The 23932-nt window shown below is 47.8% G+C and overlaps 1 protein-coding gene across 1 annotated transcript in view; it reads left to right on the plus strand.

Annotated features, from left to right (window-relative positions):
* Positions 1–23932, plus strand: part of UST (uronyl 2-sulfotransferase) — a 134328-nt gene that overhangs the window by 19176 nt on the left and 91220 nt on the right. The window contains exon 2 of the mRNA XM_078878219.1: positions 15299–15342. Coding sequence (XP_078734345.1) covers positions 15299–15342 — 44 coding nt within the window. The remainder of the gene's footprint in view (positions 1–15298; positions 15343–23932) is intronic.

The raw sequence follows: 23932 nt of genomic DNA on the forward strand, positions 1-23932 counted from the left end.
CAGTGCTGGCGGCGGCGGTCAAAACCAGGCTCCCCCCCTCCTCTCCCAAGACGGACCGGCCAGCGTGGAAGAGTAGGCCAAAAACTACCCCCCCTATGGACGGGGGACCTCTGAGCCGTCTCAAGTGGAGGGGATATTCCCTTCCGGCGGCGGTGGCGTGAGAGGGCAATTTGCAGGGCCGCACCTTTACCACTTTTTTTTCATCTCTTTTTTTTGTAACTGAGCCTCTTGTGAGTGATGGCCTCGGCACTGTAGCCAGAGGAGGCTGTAGGGCAGACTAATGCTGGGTGGGAGAAGGCAAAAGAGGAATAAGAATTACCTCCCTGATGCTCGTTACTCTACGCAGCCCCCCTCCCACCACCACATCGCAGTGCACCCCTGAAAATTTAGCGTTCACAGGAAACACGGTCCAATTTATCCGCCCACGAACACCGCGGCATGAAAATAACCGGTCTACCGCCGTGCCGATCTCAAATTTCGCGCTGATCTCACTTTGTAAGCAGCGGGGTGGGTCATCATTCCCATCGTTTCGCCATCATCGTCATTATTATTTGATGTATCTCTTTCGAAGTTAGCGGTGCTTCCATCGGCGGGCACGTCACGTCGCGTGATTGTGATTTGTACAGCCTTGTTTGTTCTTGCCGCACGTTTAGGCAAAACATTTTTTGTATCCCCCTGAGCTCGTAACAAGAAGCGCAACTTTTAAGGGAGGATGAAGCGTTTGACGGCACAAAAACATGATCAGAGCTGTCACATCGCGTGTTCATTTTTGGCAGTCCAACGGTGCGCTGTGTCGGCCTTGACAGGTTGCCGTGTTGGGCCGACCGGGCGGGTGGAGCAGCCCCCAGGGTGGGGAGGCATTATGTATGTCGTTTGTATGTCTGTATGTATGTCTGTCTGTATGTATGTGTGTATGTATGTATGTGTGTATGTATGTCTGTATGTATGTATGTCTGTATGTCTGTATATCTGTATGTATGTGTGTCTGTATGTGTGTATGTATGTCTGTATGTACGTATGTCTGTATGTATGTCTGTGTGTATGTATGTCTGTATGTCTGTGTGTATGTCTGTATGTATGTATGTCTGTATGTATGTATGTGTGTCTGTATGTGTGTCTGTATGTGTGTCTGTATGTCTGTCTGTATGTATGTACGTATGTCTGTATGTATGTATGTCTGTATGTATGTCTGTCTGTATGTATGTCTGTCTGTATGCCTGTATGTTTGTCTGTATGTATGTATGGATGTGTATGGATGTATGTCTGTATGTATGTCTGTTGAACTTCTTTATCACCGTACGTAACGTAGCCAACCGTGCTCATCGGAGGTGCCGGGGTAAGGACAACAAGCTAGACTCAAAATTCATTTCTAAAGAAATTAGTTTTCAATCTAGATGATTTAAAAGTGCATAGCTCTGGTGGCTTCCTAATATCGGAAGGGAGAGCGTTCCAGACGGCCTCAAAAGCGCATCGGAAAGCGCGCGATGATGCGGTGACCGTCTTTGTTCGACCGGTTAGCCAAAAGCCGCTGCTGCGAGGATGACCGGAGTTTTGCGTGATGTTTTTTTTTTGACTCCTCGTCCAGATCACGCAAGGTGTTGTTGCGTCGTTCCTTTGTAGCAAGGCACTTTTTGTGCTCGAGGACCAATTCCTGGCTCGATGCTCTTCAACTAAAAACCGTCGCCCATCCGAGGGCGGATGCGGCGCTTTCCCCGGAGGGAGTGTGGCGTAATCTCCCTCTCGCCAGATGCCCGAGGGTCGGTTGGGAGAGTTGTATTCCGCTGGAGCTGGGCTATCCGATTTTATTAAAGTAATCGATTGACGTAGTCGATTTTTGCTCGACTGGTTGTTGATTGTTTTCTCGAATAAAACAGATCATGCGAAATTGCGAAGCGGGCAGGATAATTATGGAGTGCAGTACTGGATTATTGAATTCATCTGTGCGGAATTTCGAATTTTATCGTGCTGCTTGTACGCGCGGTGGGTTTCTTCCCACGTGAAGCCGAACGCCTCATTAACGGTATTGGGCAGACATCCCTAGTGCAGCAATGGAGACCCTCTTCAAAACAAAGTCTTGAGACTTATGCAGGCTTTTGCTGGATACATGAAGGGCATAATTTTTTAAATAATTCTTACTACTTAGAAACTGCTCTCTAACCCTAACGGCAGACAAGCGTTGCTTCGTACTTTGTTGAGAGTGGGTTTTTTTCTCCGTGTAATTTCCCCTGCTAATATTATTCATACCGTTTCATCTTCACAGTTGTGCCAGGCCAAATTAGATCAAAAACCAATCTTGTGATTTTTGTGTGTGTTAAGTCATTGGCAAGCGAACTGAGATCACTACAATTGAGATGCTGTTAAACGATTCAGAATGAGTTAATTTCGATCTTACCCTAAAGAGACGAATTATGAATCATAATATTGTCTGTTAAAGCCTACGTACAAAATTAATTAACTTGTTAAATGTATTATATACATATATTATCCCCTCCCCATTTATATTCCTTGCTATCAGCATCTTGTCCATGACGTGAGGAAATTTCCATTCGGAATGTCTGCAGCTTGCAGTGCATCACCCTGTGTCGGAGAGCAGCCTTGGAAGATGACATTAGAACTCTGTCTGCAAGTCACTGCAATTGGCTTCGTCATTAGGGATGCAGTTTTTAACTCCCTGCAAAGATTGTTCATCGCTTGCCAGTCAAATCAAGATGTGTTGGTCCCAGAGCTCAGAGGGAAAAAAACACAAATTAAGTGCTAAAATCGAATTTAAGTTGGGAGGGTTTTTTTTCTGCGTGTGCAATTCAGACTCTGTCGCCTCGACAGACCTGGTTTTCACCTGAGGACGGTTGCTTGCGTTGTGGCCAAAACGTCGTGAGAATTGTTTTATTATGTTTTATTTTTATTATTTTATTACTTCCCTTCTACGTGACTTTACCGAAAGAACCGAGAAGTCTGAAGTATCTTCTAAAGAGGGCCTCTCTAGAGCTCCCTCTAGTGGAGAATATTCCACCCAGCAGTAGCGAGTGCAAGCAATTGCAGGGCTGCACCTTCTCCTCTCTAACCCCGAGGCCATCTGCAACGCTCTCTCCCTCCCGACATTAGGAATCCGCTGGAGCTATGCAATTTTTAATCTCGATTTAAAACTAATTTCTTTAGAACTCCCTTTTGTTATTAGCTTTGTTTTCCTTCCCCCCGCACCTCCAATTAGCACGGTTGGCTACGTACAGTGCGAAACAACTTCTTGGTTCTTTCGGTAAAGTCACGCAGAATGGAAACAACAAAAATAATAAAACTAAAAAATAATAATTCTCACGACGTTTCGGCCACAACGCAAGCAGCCGTCCTCAGGTGGAGAACAGGTCTGTCGAGGAGACAGTCAGACTCTGTCTCCTCGACAGACCTGTTTGCGTTGTGGCCGAAACGTCGTGAGAATTATTTTATTATGTTTTATTTTTATTATTTAGTTGTTTCCATTCTGCGTGACTTTATAGAAAGAATCAAGAAGATGATTCCCTGCAGTCACGAAAGCTTTAAATCGAAGTGCGAAACAAGTTCAACGTGCATACATACAACCCAGTTTAATGACGGGCGGCTGAAGCCTGGATTTAAACCCAACATTTTTTAGCAGTGCAAGCTCAGTGCAATGACCCCTCAGCCACGCGGCCAATTGCATGAGCGCCTAATTTATTCTCTAGGGTTTTCCTGGATTTGGACCGAAAATGCCAGTGTTCCTGGCCCGGTACTTCAACATGGCCATTACGGGCCACCTCTCACAATGCTCCCTTCTCAGCGGTAGGCATGTGTGCGCGTGCCCATGGCACAGGCTGAATCTGGTAGTAAAGCGTGTATGAGTCTCCCCTTAAAGTTGGAGCAGCACTGGATTGCTTATCCCCTGTGCCAGAATATGCCGAAGCGAATGCGTAAACAAACAAATATATAAATCGCTAAACAAATCTGCTAATAAATGCTCGTGAAAGCACAAATACACAAATTAAGGCGATCCAAATTTGCAAATAAAGCAAAGCGCAAACGAAAAAGGCATCCAGTGTTTATGATTCGTCTCGTGTGAATATTATAACAGCACAAAAGTGTGTGTGTGTGTTCTGTACTCACAGAACACACACACACACATAGCGCAGCGCGCTATGAACCCGGCGACCCGGGTTCGATTCCCGCTCACGGCCAACACCAGTGACGATTATCTAAACCGGTCTTGGGCCTACCCTAGGTCGAGTCAGCCTCAAATGAGTACCCGGTGCGGTGTGTAAACATCGCCACTGGGGAGACAAAGGCGGTCGGGCGTGGTGCTGGCCACCCACCCCCTCGTGTACCGTTCTGGCCTTCATAGGTGCTCGCTAACAGCACTTGCCTCTACAGTCTGTTAAGGCTATACGGGGGATCTTTGTCTTTGTACTCACAGCCCGGTTTGTCAATCCATTGCAGGATGCGGGGGGGGAGCTCCTTTGTTAACCCTTGCGGGCCTTGAGGGGTGTATGACCATACTTCACCTCTCTGGATCGTGTGGGTTGGTGACGGTGGTGTGAGGGGGAGGTGCAGAACAACACTTGAGACGGTTCTATTTTAGTCTTGCGTATGATTGCGATATGTTCAGGAGCTTAAATGTCAATGACGATGTCTGCTGGCCATAACGAAAGGGTTCTAGATTTGAAGCTTTCGTGACTGCAAGGATTCATATTCTTAAGTTTTTTCGGTAAAGACTTTACCGAAAAAACCTAAGAATATAATGAGAGGGCTTCAGGGGAGAGAGGGTTTCTGTCGTTTTTGCTATTCCCCCGCCACCGAAGGAGCTGCAGACTTGCAGTAATTGTATTTTATTTGAAATAAAAAAGGAATTAAACAAAAATATTTACCCCTCCCCCCCTTGGTTATAACGTGTGAAGTGGTGATCTCCATGTTAAGCCCCCCCCCCCCACGTCATTGATGGAAATTCCACATTCCTATGGCAAGTGGCACAATGTGGGGACGCATTTGGTGATGCCTGACTGGGATCTCGAGGGATGCCAAACGTTTTTTTTTTAAGAAAAACTGTAAAAATTCTACCCTGATGCAACGCTGGCAGCTGACCTAGGTATAAGTAACGTTTCTTGATTTTCAGCCCAGATAGGTGGTTTTTAAAAAATTAACCCGTAAAAACAAAGTTTTTCACTATAAATCCTTTATATGCGTGGCGGCTAGAGTCCTCTCGTCCTCTGGCTTGAGATGGCTGCCACCTATGGGTCAGATGATTGCCTGCCACCATTAAGCAATTGGTAATTAAATATAATTATTTTTTTCCTAAAAAGTGTACAATTTTGGAAAAAAAAATTTTCACGAAAATAAATTGTCACGCACAACGAGTCTGTGTGCAAAATGTCAGCTCGATTGGATCACGGGAAGTGGGTTAAAAAACGACCGAAAGATTTGCACGGTCGTAAGCGCGCATGCAAGCAAGCAAGTGAACTTAATATAAAGGATTTTTAAAAAACTCGGAGATTTGAGCCATCCCAGAAGTCGAGAGAGAGAGACGGAGAGCATTTCCAGCGCACGTGAACTCGCAGAGACCGTATCAACTACTGGCGTATGTTATCAAACTTGGATCAATCACTTTCCAATGACGCGGAGCCCCGATGCTGCCTCATCCAAGCGTTTCTGCCAAAAAAAAAGGGGGCGTCCGTTTCTGTTGTATTTTAACTGCCGAGAAATGACTTGGCTTGCAGAACTTCCTGTTTAATCTTGCGCGGCGAGGTTTTAATGAAAAAGACAGTATTTCTTTCGCTCGCCCGCCTGCCTGCCCCGCTCGCAAGAAACATTTAGCAAAGCCAGCAAACATAAGTGTGAATAATAATTTTGAGCCGAGGTGAATTATGACCGACGCGCCTTGCCGTTAGATTACAGGTTGTGTTTATCGTGCGTTACTGAAATTTACGTATTGGCAACGCCTAGGAGAGGTTTAAGACGCCGTTTAATTTTACCGTTGTTTTTTTTTTACCGTAGACTTTCGCCCTCTTATTTAAGAAATTGTAAATGTGCCAGCTGCTTTCATTGTTTTCGTTCGTGTTTGCCTCATTTGTATGAATATTCCACGTGAAAACAAATGGGGAGGAATATCTTCCAACAAAAAAAGTCAGAACAATTTAAATTACTTGTTTTTGCTGGACCCCCCCCCCACCCACCCACGCATTCCTCAGCGGGGGTCTGGCTGTCACATTTGGTCAGGGATCGGCCTACACATTCCTGGGCTGTGGTACTAGAAATCAGGGCTATGCCGGAGATCTAAAGCAGCTACCGAAAGGCCCAGAGACACGCACACTGGAAGTTCTGTTGTTTTTGATAATTTCATTACCGCTGGCGGTAAAGCGGAGCGTTTCCTTGTTTCCTGGCTGGCTTACACTTCTGTGTTGATTTCGGCTCGTATATCACTGACAAAAATAAAACACTGGTGTGAGAGCAATTGCATGCACACGCACGCACATACCAGACAGAGTTCCCCCGTGTAGCCTTTAACAGACTGTTGGGGAAAGTGCCATTTAATGAGCACCTTTGACTTCTGGCATGGCACACGAGAGGGCTTGGTGTGGCCAGGATCACTACGCCTGGCCGCCTTTGTCTCCCCAGCGCTGATGTTTTTCCAACGGCACCTGGTACTCATTTCGAGAGTCAGTCTAGGGGAGGGCTCAGGACGGGTTCAAATATTCCACTGTTTATTGGTCGCGAGCGGGGATTGAACTCGGGTCGCCGGGTTCGTAGCGCAGTGCGCTCACCACCGTGCCACCGATCCCCACGCACACGTGCGCACACACACACACATTCAGGCATGCCCCATTAACAGTGGCAGTGCTGGAAGCTGCCACTGACTACTTTCCTGTGCTCAGATTATTAGTGTATGTCAGCTTAGAAAAAATTCCGGCTTTAGAGCGTTAATGAAAAGCAACTGTAATTGTTTTACTCTCACGGTGACAACCGCAGAATATGCTTTATATGGTAAGTGCAGCACTAACTACACACTTACGTTTGCAGAATTGTGTTTGTTTTGCGGCGTTACTCAACGTGTTGGCAATACCGATAATTGATAACGAAAATGTAATGCACGTTTTGCATTAGAATGGATTCAGAAGTATTTGCAGAATTCACGTTGCTCGCCGCAGGGTTTTTATTTCACGGCAGTAAATTTCCACGCGGCTTTCGGCTGCCCTTGTACACGTTCACAAGTCTTACTCACAGCCCTTTACCACCTTGCTTTCATCCAAACCAGTCCATCCAGCCAGCCAGCCACTCTACTACCCATTTAACCACCCAGCCAGCCACCCATCCACCTAGCCACCCACCCACCTAGCAACCCACCAGGCCAACAACCCATCCAGTCACCCTGCCACCCAGCTAAGCACTCCACCCACCTAGCCAACCATCTAGCCACCCACTCAGCCACCCACCAAGTCAACAATCCACCCATCCATCCATCCACCCAGTCACCCTGCCACCCAGCTAAGCACTCCACCCACCTAGCCACCCATCTAGCCACCCACCCAGCCACCCACCAAGCCAACAACCCAACCATCCATCCACCCAGTCACCCTGCCACCCAGCTAAGCACTCCACCCACCTAGCCACCCAGCCGCAATGTTAATGAACCTCGGTGAGTAATTCGAGGCATGAGTTGCCAACTGACCAAACAGATGTGTGCAGTGCCAGCGTGCAACAACACGTTTAGCTATTTTAACACGCAGCCTTTCACGACCAATATAATGATTTGCCAATTGATTTTTCGGGGTAAAATCGCGAAAATAAAATGTGTACCGTGCTGAACCAATTAATAAATTGGCACGTTTGCTCAACACGTGACAACTTTATTGATTAACCGTGTCAGGCAGGGAGGAGGATTTTACGACACTTTTTACTCTCGAGATAAAAAAAACATTAAACAACACAAATTGAATTACACATTAACATTTTAAAGGTCTATTAAGCATTCTAAATTAGGACAAATAAATACCCTTCATTGTGTACATTGAACTAGGTGAAGGTGAAGGCGCAGCCCTGCAATTGCTTGCTCGTGTCACCGCTGGCAGAAGGGCCTCCACTAGAGTGAGCTCTGAGAACTCCTCTGTCGGAGACTTAGACAACTCTTCCACACTGTCCAGTCGTCTTGGAAAGAGATGGAAGAACCCACACTTTACCCCCACCACACATGACCTGCCGATAGACCAGCGTGTATCTGCGATGTTACCCGTTGATACTGCTGGTTGGACAGAGAGAACGAACCAGTGTGTGAACCATGACATCCCACGTTCATCAACTTTTCTTAATATTTTTGTGAGCTCGCTGCAGGTCAACATTCTAAGGAACCTCAATCTAATTTTATTTGTTTAACACATAAAACCAGCATAAAACCATGTAAGAGTGAATGTGCCAGTTCTTAAAAATCATAAAATAAGCTATTTGGCCTCGTTGTTATCCAAGTGGTGTGTCCACTAAATCAACGATTATTCCATTTCTATTACACACTGTACGTTGAATTACTTTTATGAGTTTTTTTTGGTGTGAAACCATTATTCATATTCTACTACTTTTCTATATTTTACAAGATGTTCACAGTTGACTAATTGGATTTCAAATTACGTATCGGAATCTGTAAGGCTCCTTTAATATTCTGCCATGATTTGGTGTATGCCTCGTCTTTAACCTTGGAAACGTTCTGCTAGTGCGGTCATGGATGAAGCTGCCGCCTTCTTTTGAAGTAGAATTTTAGTTTAGATGTGGCGCTGCAAAATATTAGCATTTCAGATTTTTTTTAAAAGCCAAAAACACCGAACGGTGCTAAACAACGGAAACAGTTTCTTTTGAGTAAGATTTTGTTTGTTGCGGTGCGTTTTGCCGTGATCTGTCTTGCCGCCGTGGCTCGAAGGGTAACCGGTCCCGCTTTCGGGCAAGACATCAGCAAAATTCATCCTTTTTTTCTATTTTGAACAGCTCAAAGTGGCCCGTCTGGCGGACTCAACTTTGGTGGATGGGGTTGAGCACCCAGAACAATGCGAAGTCTGGTGACACGAGCGCCCACGCACACCCAAACGTTTCTCTCGAGCTCGTTAATGACAACGGGTTCGCCCCCATCCCCCCCCGAGACGCTTCCTGCGGGCATGAGAGGAGTGGCCCACCAGTTTCTGAGCGATTCCGCAGACCACATCCTGGCCCCAGTGAGGGCACTGGAACGAGTCGCCACCCCCCCCGTGTAATCTCCGTACACGCGGGGCGAATTAAAAGTCCCCACTTTTTTATGAACCCAAACGAGCCAGCCTTGGCATTTCCGAGCACTCTCTCAGGCAGGTGTCATTAATAGACTTTAATGTACATTTCGCGGAGCGCCATGAATTACCAAACGCACTTTATTGCCCTCTTCACGTGGGGGCCCCTAAAGCCCCCCGCTCTCGTGCCAGCGCTCCGTGGTCTTAGGTTGAAGTCGCGTGAATGCACGTCGCTTTACGTTGCGCGTGCGGAGCGTCTGGCTTGGAAATAGGTCCTGCGATCGCCGTCGGACGGAGCCTTGATCGGTGCGCGAGACCGCGATGTGACTGCGGGGGCCGCCTCGGTCGTGTGCCGAGTTTGCGAACGCTTCGTAGCCAAGCCAATGCTGCGGCTGGCGGCGCAAGCACGACGTCTCTTCAGTTTCAGTTTCATTTATTTGGTATATAGCCCTGTGAGCCATTCGGCTCTTGAATCGGGTGCAACTGCAACAAACAAAAACATGAACAAGAAAACATCTTAAAGTGACTATGCGCAAACAGAAACATGCAGGAAAAAACTGCAAAGTCTTCTAGAAAAAAAAGGGGGGCGACACGGTCTGCTTGTAATTCAGCAATTGTTTCTTGCTGTGGTTGTCCCACCTGATGACGGACGCTTGTGTTGCGCCAGGAACGTCGTGATTTAATTTAATTTATTTTTTCTACCTACGTCACTTTACCGAAAGAACCAAAGAGTAGGGAACTGAGTCTTAAGAAAAGTGGTCGGCCCCTTCCAGCCTCTCCACCACGGCCCCCCCCCCCCCACCAAATGCCACGGTACTGGTGTGCAACGCGGCTTTGCAAGTGATCCGTAGCCTGCTTCGCTGATTCGCCGTTGCTGTAGCTGCATCGCATCATTATTGCGGGTTGAAACATTCCATCGATGGCAAAGCCAAAAGGGGTTAATGCAAGTGTAGGTGACGGTGTTTTGTCATCGGCGTCATTTTGCAACTTGCAACTGATAGCAGGCGGCACACGCCAGCTGGCGCGAATTTGCAGGGGACATTTCACGAGGCGATTGGCGGGCGAATTGCGCGTTCGCGTCTAAGAAAGAAAAAGGAAAATCGCCGCGACGTTTTATTCGACGGTTCGTGGAAGAACGCAGCTCCTTCAGACTCTGTCTCCTCGACAGACCTGTTCTCCACCTGAGGACGGCTACTTGCGTTGTGGCAGAAACGTCGTGAGAATTATTTTATTATGTTTTATTTTTATAATTTTATTATTTCAATTCTACGTGACTTTACCGAAAGAACCAAGAAGATGAACGCAGCTCCGACGTTGGGGAAAATTGTCGGGCTCTCAAAGTTGACCCGGCACGAAGCTCTCGCCGAGAAGAATAAATCGCGACGGGAATAATTGTCGCGACCCATTTGCGAAACGGGCAAGGGAGTTGACAAAAACCACCAAGAATGTTAAATGTTGCTGGTTTGCACCCGAAAGGAAAGTTTGGGAGAGAAATCGCCAAGGGTGGGAGATTATTTTTTTTGCAACGTTTAAATTTTTCAACTTTTCAGTCGGTGGTGCTTGGGGGGTAGGAGTGAGAGGGGAATGATATTAATAATTGTAAAAACGTCATTAAAAATACTGTAGGCATTTCACCTCCTCCATTGGAGTAGGACTCTTAATAATTCATGTGGAGTTCGCAAGGGATTTTATTTCTAACGCTATATCCGATAGTGTTTCTATAATTGGATACCCACTTTATTGCGGTTTTTGTGGCCGAAATTTTGCATAACATTGTTAATAATACAGCAATAAAATGTATAATCATGATAGTAACAACAATGTTCAACCATTTTTCCATTCTCTTCATGCCACGTTATTTATTGGGATATTTGACCATACTTCCCTATGCTCGTCAGTACGAGTTGATTAAGTTGGCCGGAAATCCAACCGAGGTTGCCGGATTAATAGCGCTCAGCGCAGACCACAGCACCACCACACTCCCCTCAGAGTTAATAAAATAAAGTACAGTGCATTGTTGTTCTTCCCAGTATAACTGTGCACCCGCGGCAACTTTACACTGCTAACGAAGCACACGTGGACATTAAACATTGTCGAAAGTTTATTTCTTTTTTCAACTTGACAATGGGGGATAACCGTCACGGTGTCACCGGGTCGGATTCGATGCCACGACGTGGAAGTTGTAGCTCGATCCGTCGTATTCCTCGTCCCCCAAATCGTCCACCTCTGTCCACCCAGCGGCATAAATGGGTTCGCCGGGGTCAAGGAGATCGGCAAGGGCCGCATGCGGCGGGTGGGATAAAGTGTGGACGCTCCCCAACTCAGCGTGGAAGAGTAGGCCAAAAATACCCTCTGGATGGGGGGGGGGGGCTCTCTAGAGCTCTCTCTAGTGGAGAGGCCCCTTCCGCCAGCAGCGGCGCAATAAAGCCATTGCAGGGGCTGCGCCCATAACCATTGTTGAAAACAACGAAGCTGCAAGTGCTAGCTTGTGCATACTCTTAATTCCTCCTTCTTAAATCTTTTGCTTTGTGAGGGGAGGGTGGGGGGTGTTCATCGCAAATTCATCAGAGACTTTGTTGCAGACTTCCAAGCCGCAAGCGACCTTCGTAAGAAATGACACGTGTGTGTGTGCGCGCGTGTGCGTGCGTGTGTTCCACTTGGAGCAGAGAGTGGGGGAGTGGTGGCCCAGTCAAAATGCGTTGGTCCTTTGGCTTCTCTCGCTCTCTCGCCCTCTCTGTCCTGACAGAGCGGATTGCGATGCTCGGCAGATTTCACCGCGGGATCCTGTTTCGTGCACGACTACATGACGGATGTATGGCGATGGCCATTCCAAGTTATTCTATTTAATCGAAGCCCTTGTGAATTTTCTGACGTCTGCAGCGGAGACGTATTCTGAAATAGAATCGCGTTAGTTTAATCCGACTGTATTTTTCAGCATCTGCGTGGTCGGCGTCGAAAGAATTGAATCGGGGTTTCCGAACGCAGAGTTGTCGTTTTGGTTGTGAGCTTCTTTGTTTCTTGAAATTATTTATAAGATCTTTCAAGTCTCCGTGACTTTATCCTTTCTGTCAAAGTATTGCATAACCGTATAAAAGTTTTTCATAGGCTCCAGTGGAGGAATTTTTCTTATTTTTTGCAGACAAAATTCTAGTCAAACCAATAAAACGTTCAAGTAATATGATCTGAAAATGTTTATTTTTTTTACAAGGAAATCAGGTTTTTAAAACTAATTCTAGCGTGCTGTAAAAAGTATAGTGTGTAAACAACGTATATGAAAACAAAACTTACTGTACTCTTTGGGGGATATACATTTCCAGTAACATCTTTAGTTATTTATTAAAAGCACACAAAAAACGAAGCTCCGCCGTAAGTATTTTCGCTTGGCAAAAACACATCGGTTGAAATCAACTGTCGGCATTGACGTAAACCGGAGGGGGCTTGGAAGGAGAGGTTAAAAAAAATTGGTTGTGTGGTACGACTTCCTTAAGTCGGCTTAGGTGGGGCCATGGTGCCTCTTCCATAGGCCTGCCTGAACATAAACAACAACACGGCCGCTAACAAACAATGCCGAGCAACTCAATAACTCAGTACTTGGGGAGGCCCAGGACCGGTCCGAATATTATCGGTCACCCGGTTTAGGCCGTGAGCGGGAACCGAACTCGGGTCGCCGGGTTCGGAGCTCAGCTCGCTAACCGCTACACAAGCGCACGCAAACAAACACATATGCGTGTACGCACAAAGCCATGCAGGTTTGCGTCGCCCTGCCTTTGCAGACACGGAGGGAGCGCTGCTGGCTGGATGTGCCCCTGGGGAGATCCCTGGCTGAACCTTGCGTAGCCGCGGCGGTGGCCCCCGCTTTGTGCTCTCATTTATAAACATGAATTACGGCGCAAAACGGAGGATCTTGTAGCCGTGAGGCCTTTGCTCAACCCGGTAAAGGGAGGATTCGAGCAGAAGGAGGGGTCGTTCTAATTTATTGTACACGCCGCTGCTGCTGCTTGCAGTAGGGTCTTTCACACGAGGAGGAGGTTTGGGGGCCCTGGACAACACCCTATGGCTGGTATTTGGGCTACTCTTGCAGGCTGGCCAGACAATCTCATGAAAAGATGGGAGTACACACACTTTACCTCACCGCACGCGACCTGCTGTTTGACACCGTGGCGTTGTTCATTTATACTGCTGGGTTGACAGACGCGGCGGTTAAGAAACTTGTCAAGTGTTTCAACTTCTTTGCTGGGAGATTGACTTTCGAACCAGAGGACCTCGTTTTCATTTCCCACGATTAACCAGAAACTTGTAGTCGGTGCTGCACCTCAAAATTTCAAATCACAATTCCGGCGTCCCATTTTATTTTTTATTTTAGGTTTTGCCTACAGCATCCAATGAGAGTTTATAGACAAACCCTAATAAGGAGTGCCCCGTGTTTCTTCTCAAGTCCCGCGGGGTACCGTTGGAATTTAAAAACGTATCCTCCCCCGAAGTCTTGTGGGAATTCGGCTGAATGTCAGCGGCATTTTAAAAATCTCACAAACTCATAACATTTTAAGCATCCTGCGTGCCTCTTATGAGGCTCTTGAAAGAGTAATGATAATGAGCATGAAACAGGAGGCGTTTTTTCAACAACTGTTTAAAACCATTTAAAGACAGTTTAAAGCTTTTTAAGGTGCAATCATCATCGTGACTCACAAATGGTTCATTGTCTCCGCTAAGTGAACATAGCTTGATCCCTGTCAAGTGAGGAATATTTCCAATCTATTAAACATTATTCTGGCTAAATTTCGATTTAAAGCTTTCGTGACTGAAGGGATTAATCTTCTTGGTTCTTTCGGTAAAGTCACGTAGAAGGGAAATAATAAAATAATACAAATACAACATAATAAAATTATTCTCACGACGTTTCGGCCACAATGCAAGCAGCCGTCCTCAGGTGAAGAACAGGTCTGTCAGAAAGACAGCGTCTGAATTCAGACGCTGTCTTTCCGACAGACGCTGTCTTTCCGACAGACCTGTTCTTCACCTGAGGACGGCTGCTTGCGTTGTGGCCGAAACGTCGTGAGAATTATGTTATTATGTTTTATTTGTATTATTTTATTATTTTATTATTTCCCTTCTACGTGACTGTACCGAAAGAACCAAGAAGATTATTCTGGCTATTAACGCTGGAGAATTCTATTTCTCTACATCCGTCGGGGGGGGGGGGGGGGGGGGGGCATAGCGAGTAGGTGCCGAGAGCGCACCGTCTTCACCGTCAATTTTTTCCTGAGTTCGTGCTTTTGATATTATTGTGACGTGGCAACGGCAACCCACTTTGTTGGGTCCCTGCATGACCACGGGATGCGTATTGCCTGTCCAGATTCATTTGTCCGCGTGTCCATCGTTGCGATTGCCCATGGGCGCTACGTAAACTGCTGACCTAAGCAAATCGAGGGTAAAAACCGTGTAAAGGTTCAGCCCTGAGATTACTTGTTCCCACCACTGCGGATTGAAGGACCTTCATGAGAGGAAGTCTCTCGGGAGGTTACCGTTAACTTGGCATGGAAGTCTCCAGAACCCGGTTCAGATACCACACCTGGCAAACCCTTATCAGTGCCCCCTACCTCATTACAGACCAATTCTGACCTTATTGGTCACCCCGTGCCCCTATAAATCTCAACGTTCATCCGACAAAGTCCCATCACTAGGGAGAAACACAAACACATAGACAATGTTTTGTTGTTGCCTGTATTGAAACGGCTGTACGTCGTATGGACCTGAAAACTCAATTTCCCTGTACAAAAGTACAGGTAAACCGTATGGGTTGACAGGTATGAGATACCACGAGCCACTGATCTTTGCTGTGGCCAGGAATCTAACTCGGGTCGTCATTGGGTTGATAGTGCAGTACACTAACCACCGTGCCACTGCTCACCTCACCTGTGGAACCCAGTCAAGAATGTTATTGTTGTTAAAAATGTAACCCTTGGTTTTTGCCGAGTCCTACTTGGACACTCTGTCGTTTGTGTTAATATCATGTTGGCATTGCAGGGTTTAAAATTAACAGACATCGCTCTGTTTTGCAGGAAATTCTTCAAGACTGGAGTATGATTTTCCAAGCAGACCAAAGGTACGATATTAAAAATATATATTTTTATTAAGATTTGCTGCATAGCTCAGGGTAACCCCTAAAACTTCAATTTAATTCGTTATTTGGCACAATTTGAATGCAGCCCCTTGAAATACCAAAAAGCCTGGATTGTGTTCGTTTTAAAAAAATGTGCATGTTTATTCCAGCTGAAAAAAATCGTAACTGTTTTGTTGTTGTACGGTGCTGTCGAGAATTGTAAATGCTCACGCAGAAAGATAAATTTGACGTTGGCATGAACCCACGTGTTTACTCGCATGCACAGAAGGGGGAAGTGTTTAAGAGAGATCATTTGTTTTATATATACATACCTGGTGTATGTGTTCCCTCCAGAAAAATTTCCACACTCAATCCTATACGAGGTCCACTGGAAAAATATCAACCATTTTAAAACTTTAGATTTTTTGTTGCATTGTCCGTCTCTCGTTAAAGAAATATACATTTTTTTACTTGTATTTTTTTTATGTTTTTGCAAGTGGATGTGGTCGTCGGTTTCAAACTCTACGTAGTGTAACCAAACCGATATCTCAGTGGGCCTTACTTGGTAAAATAAAAATAAATTGTTTAGTTTAGCTTGGGTCTCTCTCGGCTGGGATGGCACAAATAACCGCCCGGGTACAGTAATCGTTTTTTGCAGAAGTGGCGGCCTACGTTTGAACCATACGGAGGAGTTGTTGTGAATAATCACAGTTGATTTTTGTGTCCCTTTGCCGTGTAAGTAGAATGTGTGTCGTGCACCCTCCTCCACCTGACACAGCCAATTCCTGAGACATTTTACGCACATGCGGGTTACTAATATTCTCCAAAAGGTTAAGAGAGGAGAGACTGAGACGGTTTCGGCACGTGTTGAGAAGGGACTAGGAAGATCGCTTGTTGTGTATCGTGTTCCGTATTTTGTTTGGACATTGTATTTGGTCTGCAGTCACTTTCTTACCGAGTAATTAATTGCCAGGTGACATCGACGATCGGGCGAGCTGCTTGCAATCGGGAAGGTTGCGAGTTCAAATCCTGGCTGGGAGTTGACTCGGCCCATCATCCTTCTGGGGTCGATAAAATAGGCACCGCTTTGTTGGAAAGTCACCAGTGGTCCAAATGGATAGACCTGCTCCTGTCATAGGAACGTTGACTATGAACAGCAGATGAGTAACCGCATCGTCACCCATTTGAGCAGAAACATCCCTTTGACTGAATTGATTTAGTTTTCTCAAGCACTCATTTGCTCCGGCGGCGCGAGACGTACTGCATGGGAGGTGGGGTATGAATATTAGACGACCGGGATGATGACGACGATGGTGTTGTTTACGATAGCGATAGAAGCTGCGACAAGCTGCCATGTGCACGCGCGCGCCGCAGCTTCTCCCACAGCCTCAGCCAAGCGGCACAGCAAGGAAGTTCCCCCCCCAACCTCCTCCATCTGCCCCTGCCATGAGCAGCATATTTCATTTCTGGGAGACATTCTTTCGGAGTGAACGGTTGATTTTTAGACGTACGATCGGGGACTCCGGCATAAATCCAAGCGTCCTTAGGTCATGCTTTGTGTCGTTCCACCTGCGCTCTCGACCTTCCCGTGCGATTGGGGGGAGTGAGCGCTCACTCGCCCGGTGAGGCGCGGTGCGCGTTGCTCCACCACTCGCCGCATCGCCACCATCGCAATGAGGCTCAACGAGCATCCTCTGCTGATGACACACTGAATGTCGAAGCCGTTCCAGAGTTTTGGTGCGTTGAACCAACGTGGCTGAAGTTACGTACTCCCAGAAGGCCGTGTGGCTGATGGTATGTGTAAAAATAAATCTTTCTTTTTACGTGGCGGAACAGATATGCGAAGGAGGAATATTGTTGTCCGCTTATTTTTTGTTCAAAGATTAAGCGAGAGCTGCCTTAAATCTGGGCCTCCTGTAGCTGCCTGCTCGCAAAACGCCGCTCTGTGTGGCGGTTGTGGTCGGGATGTTTACAATGCCCCCCCCCCCCACACGGCACTGCCCGACAAATGCCGAACCAACTCTCCGATGCGTCCTCGGGTTGTGCCGTGCGTTGTTCGGCACGATGTCCCACGGTTCGCCCCCAACTGAATTCAGTTTCTGAACAAGTTTTTGTTTTGTGAGACCTAAATGAGCAAATACTGTTTGGGTGGCTCGCCACACATTAATTCGGGGCTCTGTGCAGCCTTCCCAGCCACGAGCGGCCTTCATAAAAAAAAGTCCCACGTGTACATGTGGTCAACGTATATGGCGTTTTCCGCTGCCTCGCTATATTGTCGTGGAATTTCAGCGGAGGCTGCTCGGTCCGGTTGCAAAAGAAAGCACAATTCGTTTGGTCTGAGCGCAACGCCAGTTTGTTATGCTTTTCCAAAGCAAAGGTCTTCACAGCCCCAGCCTTGAACCCCATTCTTCATTTTCTGCAAACACCGTGTGATGTTTACTGCACTGTATTTCTTTGAGGTATTGCTTGCGCGTGCGTTTGTGGGGAGCGCCAGCGTGGCGGTTCGCGCGCTGCGCTACGAATCCGGCGGCCAGAGTTCTATTCCTGCGTGCAGCCAACATCCAAAATGTGATCTGGTCCTGGGCCTATCCTAGGTCGACTGGGCCTTAAATGAGTGCCGAGTGTGGTGTGTGTAAATACCGGCGCTCGGGTTTTTTAAGGTGACCGGGCGCGGTGCTGACCACCCGCCACCCCTCGTGTGACGTGCCGGCATTCATAGGTGCTCGCTAACAGCACTGACCCAACAGCCCATTCAGGCTACACGGGGGGGGGGGGGGGGGGTTAATCTTTGTATTTTGTGTGTCAGCGTGACTCGTGGGCGGCGTGCATTTTTTGTCGTCTTCCAATTTTGCTTTGACTTCGCCATGGCGCCTGCGAGCACACGCGAGCGCTTTGTAGCGCGTACACTCCTCGCGTGCCGCGTTCGACGCGTGACACGCCGTGAAGCTGCACGGCGAGTGTGTCGCGCTACGGAGCGCGGTGGCATTTGAGGTCCAAGCTACGATCGCCGTGCTCGGGTTTATTGCCGGTGGCGCGAAACGGGAACCACTTCGGTTTCTTTCGTGGCCATGCAGCGTGGTGAGCGGGTTCCTCCAGTATAAATACATATTCTGATTCTGATTCTGTTTGAGACGGCCCTTTACACGCTTGCGTGTGACTCCGTTTGTGATGTCTCCCTACAAAGGCGGCCGGGTGCGGTGCTGACCACCCACCACCCCTCGTGTGCTGTGCCGGCCTTCATAGGTGCTCGCTAACAGCACTTGCAGTATGTTAAGGCTATACGGGCTTTTTGTCTTTGATGTCTCCCTACGTGTTGTGGCGCGCGTGGGATAACGTCGCAGGGTCCAATGGGCCTATGCAGAACATTATTGCGAATGTTTTATATTACGCGGCAACTCTTTGATACTTTAATTTTTTCGAAATATCTTTTTGCTCCCCCCCCCGCCGCCCTTCACCCTTGTTGGTTCCATGTCATGAGGCTCTGTGACATTTCCGTTTAGAACTCTCGCAAACGAGCAGTGAACCACGCTGGGTCAGAAAAAGGCCCTAGGAGGTGACGTCACACAGAGCTATTTTTGAAGCCATTTTATCCATAGCAGTGACGCACTTCGTATATGCCCTGGAAAGAGGGTTTTGCACATGTCGATTGAGCTGAGATTTTACATTCGCTCACCTGAAATTAGCCGATTGTAAGTAAAAGTAACAAAACGTAAATGTCATGCGCAAACAGGCTGAGACCATTAATGCTCTACGCTTGAGAACCCAGTTTGTACGAATTCTGGATTCGAACCCAAAGCCACTTTGCAGTTCCGGGTGACAATATTGGATGCGGAGACCCAGCAAATGCCCCACTTCTCACGTCCTGCTTTATCCTGGTTTCCCCATCTAATCCAAAACTACATCCGCGTATCTGCTCTTAGCCCCGATGCTACACAAGTGTTTTAATTCTGTCCCTTATCGTGGCCTTGATGATCATAAAAACCCGTCGCCCGATCATTCAACCTCACGACGCTGCTGTGGTGCATCGGTTTAGGACTCTGGACCCGCGATTGAGAGTTCGCTGGAGCAATTCGATCTCCCGGCGTGGCAATTGAAACAACGGGGTAAAGTTTCTTCAAAATCTCCTCCCCGCCACTTGTCAACCCACAAAGACAAATGGGTCGACCGCTGTTGGTTAATGGACAGGTCATGCGTGGTGGGGTAAAGTGGAGGTAATCCTGTCTAGGCCGGATACCCTCCAGCGAGGAGCTCTAGAGTTCCCTTGAGTGGAGGCCCTTTTGCCAGCAGTGGAACGAGCAGGAAATTGCAGGACTGCACCTTTATCTTTTCACCTTTTTATTCAGCCTCGTTCCAATTCGGGTGCAAATCTTAAGCCGGGATTCTAACCCGAGCCGTAATCTTAGTTGCAATCCTGTTCCTATCGCCCCAGCCCTAACCCTTGCCCTAACCCTTTCAAAATAACCCTCCACACATAGCCTTAGACACAACTACAGCCTAAGCCATTTCAATTTGCTGTTCCTTGTTCATTGAATTTACTGAAAAGTCTGTTCTCCTGTTACACGATAACATGGGACTGTTTGCAGCCGACAGGATAGGAAAAAATTGATCGCAGGAATAACGCGGACCACTTATTATCCTTCTTTGACTAATTATCCAATAGGTATTTGGTTACAGTGCCAAGTTTAGATAATTACAATAGGCCGAGAGGTTAAAGAAATGGGTTCTGCGTGCATTGTTACAGAAAATTTGTTGAGTTTTGAAAGTGCACCCAGGCCCGGTGCCGACGGATATGCAAGTTCAAGCACCAGGCGCTGGTTCGAGTGTTTTAATCTGAAGCTGCACAATCTACATGTTGGCATGCCGTTTACAACCGCAGCCTCTTTGCCCATCCACTGCTTGATGAGGACCTCTGCATACTATACGGGGGTCTTGCGGTGGGGGGGGGGGGGTTATCTTGCCATACTTCACCATCTTCTTGGTTCTTTCAGTAAAGTCACGTAGAATGGAAATAATAAAACAATAAAAATAAAACATAATAAAATAATTCTCACGACGTTTCGGCCACAACGCAAGCAGCCGTCCTCAGGTGAAGAACAGGTCTGTCGAGAAGACAGAGTCTGAATGACAACCCCAGGCTTGGAGCGTCTTTTTTACGTGACTTTACCGAAAGAACCAAGAAGATGAATCCCTGCAGTCACGAAAGCTTTAAATCGATAGTTCACCATGCTGGCTCGTGTGGGTTCAGTGAAGGCAGGCAGCATAGACGTGCGAGCACAGTGTAGTACAACGCTGCTGCGCTGGCCCCCGCCGCCTATAACTTAACGCAACGCCGCTTTATGCATCGCGATCCCACGTCCGAGCACGGTGCAGGCTCTAACCTGCTTAGCCTACCGAGATTTGATTAGACCACCGGGCACACTTGCAGCCTTGGCAAATTTCGTCGTTGGCTTCAAATCGTAAACCGAACAATAAACCTCGTAGGATCAATTGTTGGCGAAATTAAAAGCAAATATGTACACTCTGAGAAAGTGTCCGCTGTGCTTTTAGACTCGACGATAATGTTTTGGAGTAATGAGAAAATCAGGCAGAGCAGCCTTGGCCAAACTATATACTCCATTCATTCGCCGTGCATTTATTTAAATATTGAGCAAAAAGGGTCGAGGCCAAGTCGTGAAAAGAAGGGTCGCAAATGCATTCAAAGTATTTTTTTAAACGCCTCTCGTATCGCGAAGGTTTTTTGAGAGTCAAGTGGCAGGCGCGCTCGTTTCACGTTGTGCTCTGCGATGGATCGGAGAGGACACAGCGCCTCCTCGGCTCTTTATTTTTGAGAGATTTCGCCGCTGGACATATATCAGGGCCAGAATACCAGATAAGAGTATTGGGGGCCACCGTGCGAAAACACAAAACAATGGAACGGGCAGGACATGTTGAAGATTACAAGGGTCATTTCTTTTTTCAAACGTGCGTTGTATCATTGCTCGTTCTGTCTAAGGATGGCTGCGATAAGAACATCTCGAATGTACGCAATCGTAAATTTGGAACATTGGGAGGGCTCGTATTACTCCAGCGGTTTTGAGGCAGGGTTGGAGGTCAGGGGAAGCTGCGCTGGCCAGATCCGGGGTTCGAATCTAAGTAGTCGCCGCTGCTTGAACTGGGTGCTCGTGTATAGTGAGTTGATAGACTCAGCCCTGTCATCATTGACTTCGCGTAGAGACCCACAGACCCACACATAGACCCACGGACTCGCACATAGACCGACGGACTCGCACAGAGACCCACAGACTCGCACAGAGACCCACAGACTCGCACAGAGACCCACAGACTCGCACATAGACACACGGACTCGCTCAGAGACCCACAGACTCGCGTAGAAACCCACGGACTCGCACAGAGACCCACAGACTCGCACAGAGACCCACAGACTCGCACAGAGACACACGGACTCGCTCAGAGACCCACAGACTCGCGTAGAACCCACGGACTCGCACAGAGACCCACAGACTCGCACAGAGACCCACAGACTCGCGTAGAAACCCACGGACTCGCACAGAGACCCACGGACTCACTCAGAGACCCACAAACTCGCACAGAGACCCACAGACTCGCGTAGAAACCCACAGACTCGCACAGATACACACGGACTCGCTCAGAGACACACGGACTCGCTCATAAACCCACAGACTCGCGTAGAAACCCACGGACTCGCTCAGAGACCCACGGACTCGCACAGAGACCCACGGACTCGCTCAGAGACCCACGGACTCGCTCAGAGACCCACGGACTCGCACAGAGACCCATAGAATTGCGCAAAGACTGAGAGTTGTGACGAAGCTGGGTTCTCGAGTGTTGATGGTCTCAGCCTGGCCAACAATTACTGCCCAAGTTTTGGTTCTGCACTTGAATTGATAAAATTCCAATTCGGAGTAGATAGAGTAGATGGAGCCCTGAAATCTGCTTGTGTTCACTGATGCTCGGTGGATTATTGCACCGCATGATTGAGAGAGATGGCTTTATTGGCGTGGGGAGGCCTTCATCCAACTGTGGATTGACCGCGGGTGACGGAGATGCTGACAAAGCAAATACCACGTGATGATTATGATTATTATTAACTATTATAATGAATTGACCGAGTGTTTTCCTGGTCAGAAGAGATATGGCAACAACAACAAAAAGTCGTTTCGATTGCGCAGATCTTGGGGTAAAGGGGCAACTATGTGGAGTAATTGCGTCGCATGAACCGAGGGTTTCTTCTATCCCACACGGCCGCACACTCCCACTTTCCTGTCATTAACGGGGTTAGCAGAACCGCTCGGCATTGGGCGGGCGACTGATTTTAATCCGTCCCGTTCTCTGTGGCGGCAACGTTGAGTGGTGCTGGCAGCAACAATGAGGCAGGATGTTTATGGTTACAGTGGTAATTTTCCCAAAAGGACAATTAACAGCAAATTGTCCCAATTGGCTAAGTTTCCTGTTTTGCTGCACATCTTAATATAGGCGACGAAAAGAAATGTTACCAAATAGTGTTTCTCCTTCTCGCCAAGACAGAGAGAGAAAAAAAAAGAATAGTCGTTGTGCGGAATTAATGATGCGCGATACCAATGCACGTGTGTCTTCGTGGCAATCCCTCCAGCAGCTCTCAAGGAATCGTTCAAACGACCAATCGGCAGCTCCCGTAGCGTCCAGGGGCTTGACCAGAGAGCACGCTTTTAAGGGGGAGGGCAGGCAGTAATTGTAGGATGGAGCCCACTCTTCTCTCTCTCTTTCTCTTAAAGGGTAAACACGCCACCTGAAACATCCAAGAGGAGAGACAGCTGCTGCTCTTCCCGCTGCCAAAAATAACCAAAAAAAGCCACGGGCAGTTACGCCGAGCATTGTGGGACACGGTGAGCGACACAGAGGCGCACGTGTTTCTTCGTCATCGTCTGTCCCTTCCGTCAGCGCATTAGCGACGGAGAAATGTCTGCCTCGGTTTCTTTTCATTTAGCCACGATTGCCGCTCCACGCAATCTCGCGCCGTTCCTCTTCTGACATCGTTTATCTCTGCATCTGTCGCCACCTGGTTTTCTGTCTCTCCCCCCCCCCCCCTTTTACTCCGCACTGAACTTCCAATCTCGAGGTCACCGGGTTCATCCTCCCAGAGGGGCGGTTGAAACAATGCAGCAAGTTTCTGACCCCCCCCCCTTCCGCCCTCCCTGTCTTTATCCACCCAGCAGTAAATAAATGGGCGCACCACAAGTTAGTCGAACGGCAGGTTACGTACGGCGGGGTAAAAAGTGTGGCTCCCCTCCAATGATACTTGGCCAGCATTGAAGAGTCGGGCCAAAATTCGCTCCGGAGCGGCGGTGGCCAACTGGGGTATCCCGAGACGCCGCGTGCGGCGCTTTAATCCACCCACATGCCGCTCTATTGAAGGGGCGCATAATATAGAACACACCACCGTGATGAATGTCTCCCGCGCTGTGTCGAAAACTGTCAATATACATATATATACACACTAGCTTTACTACCCAGCTTCGCCCGGGACTTGGATTCACCACGCCCGGCTGCCTTTGTCTCCTCAGTGGCGATGTTCACACACCACACCAATTACTCG

Source organism: Lampetra fluviatilis, chromosome 50, assembly GCF_964198595.1.
Source record: "Lampetra fluviatilis chromosome 50, kcLamFluv1.1, whole genome shotgun sequence".
NCBI classification, from domain to species: domain Eukaryota; kingdom Metazoa; phylum Chordata; class Hyperoartia; order Petromyzontiformes; family Petromyzontidae; genus Lampetra; species Lampetra fluviatilis.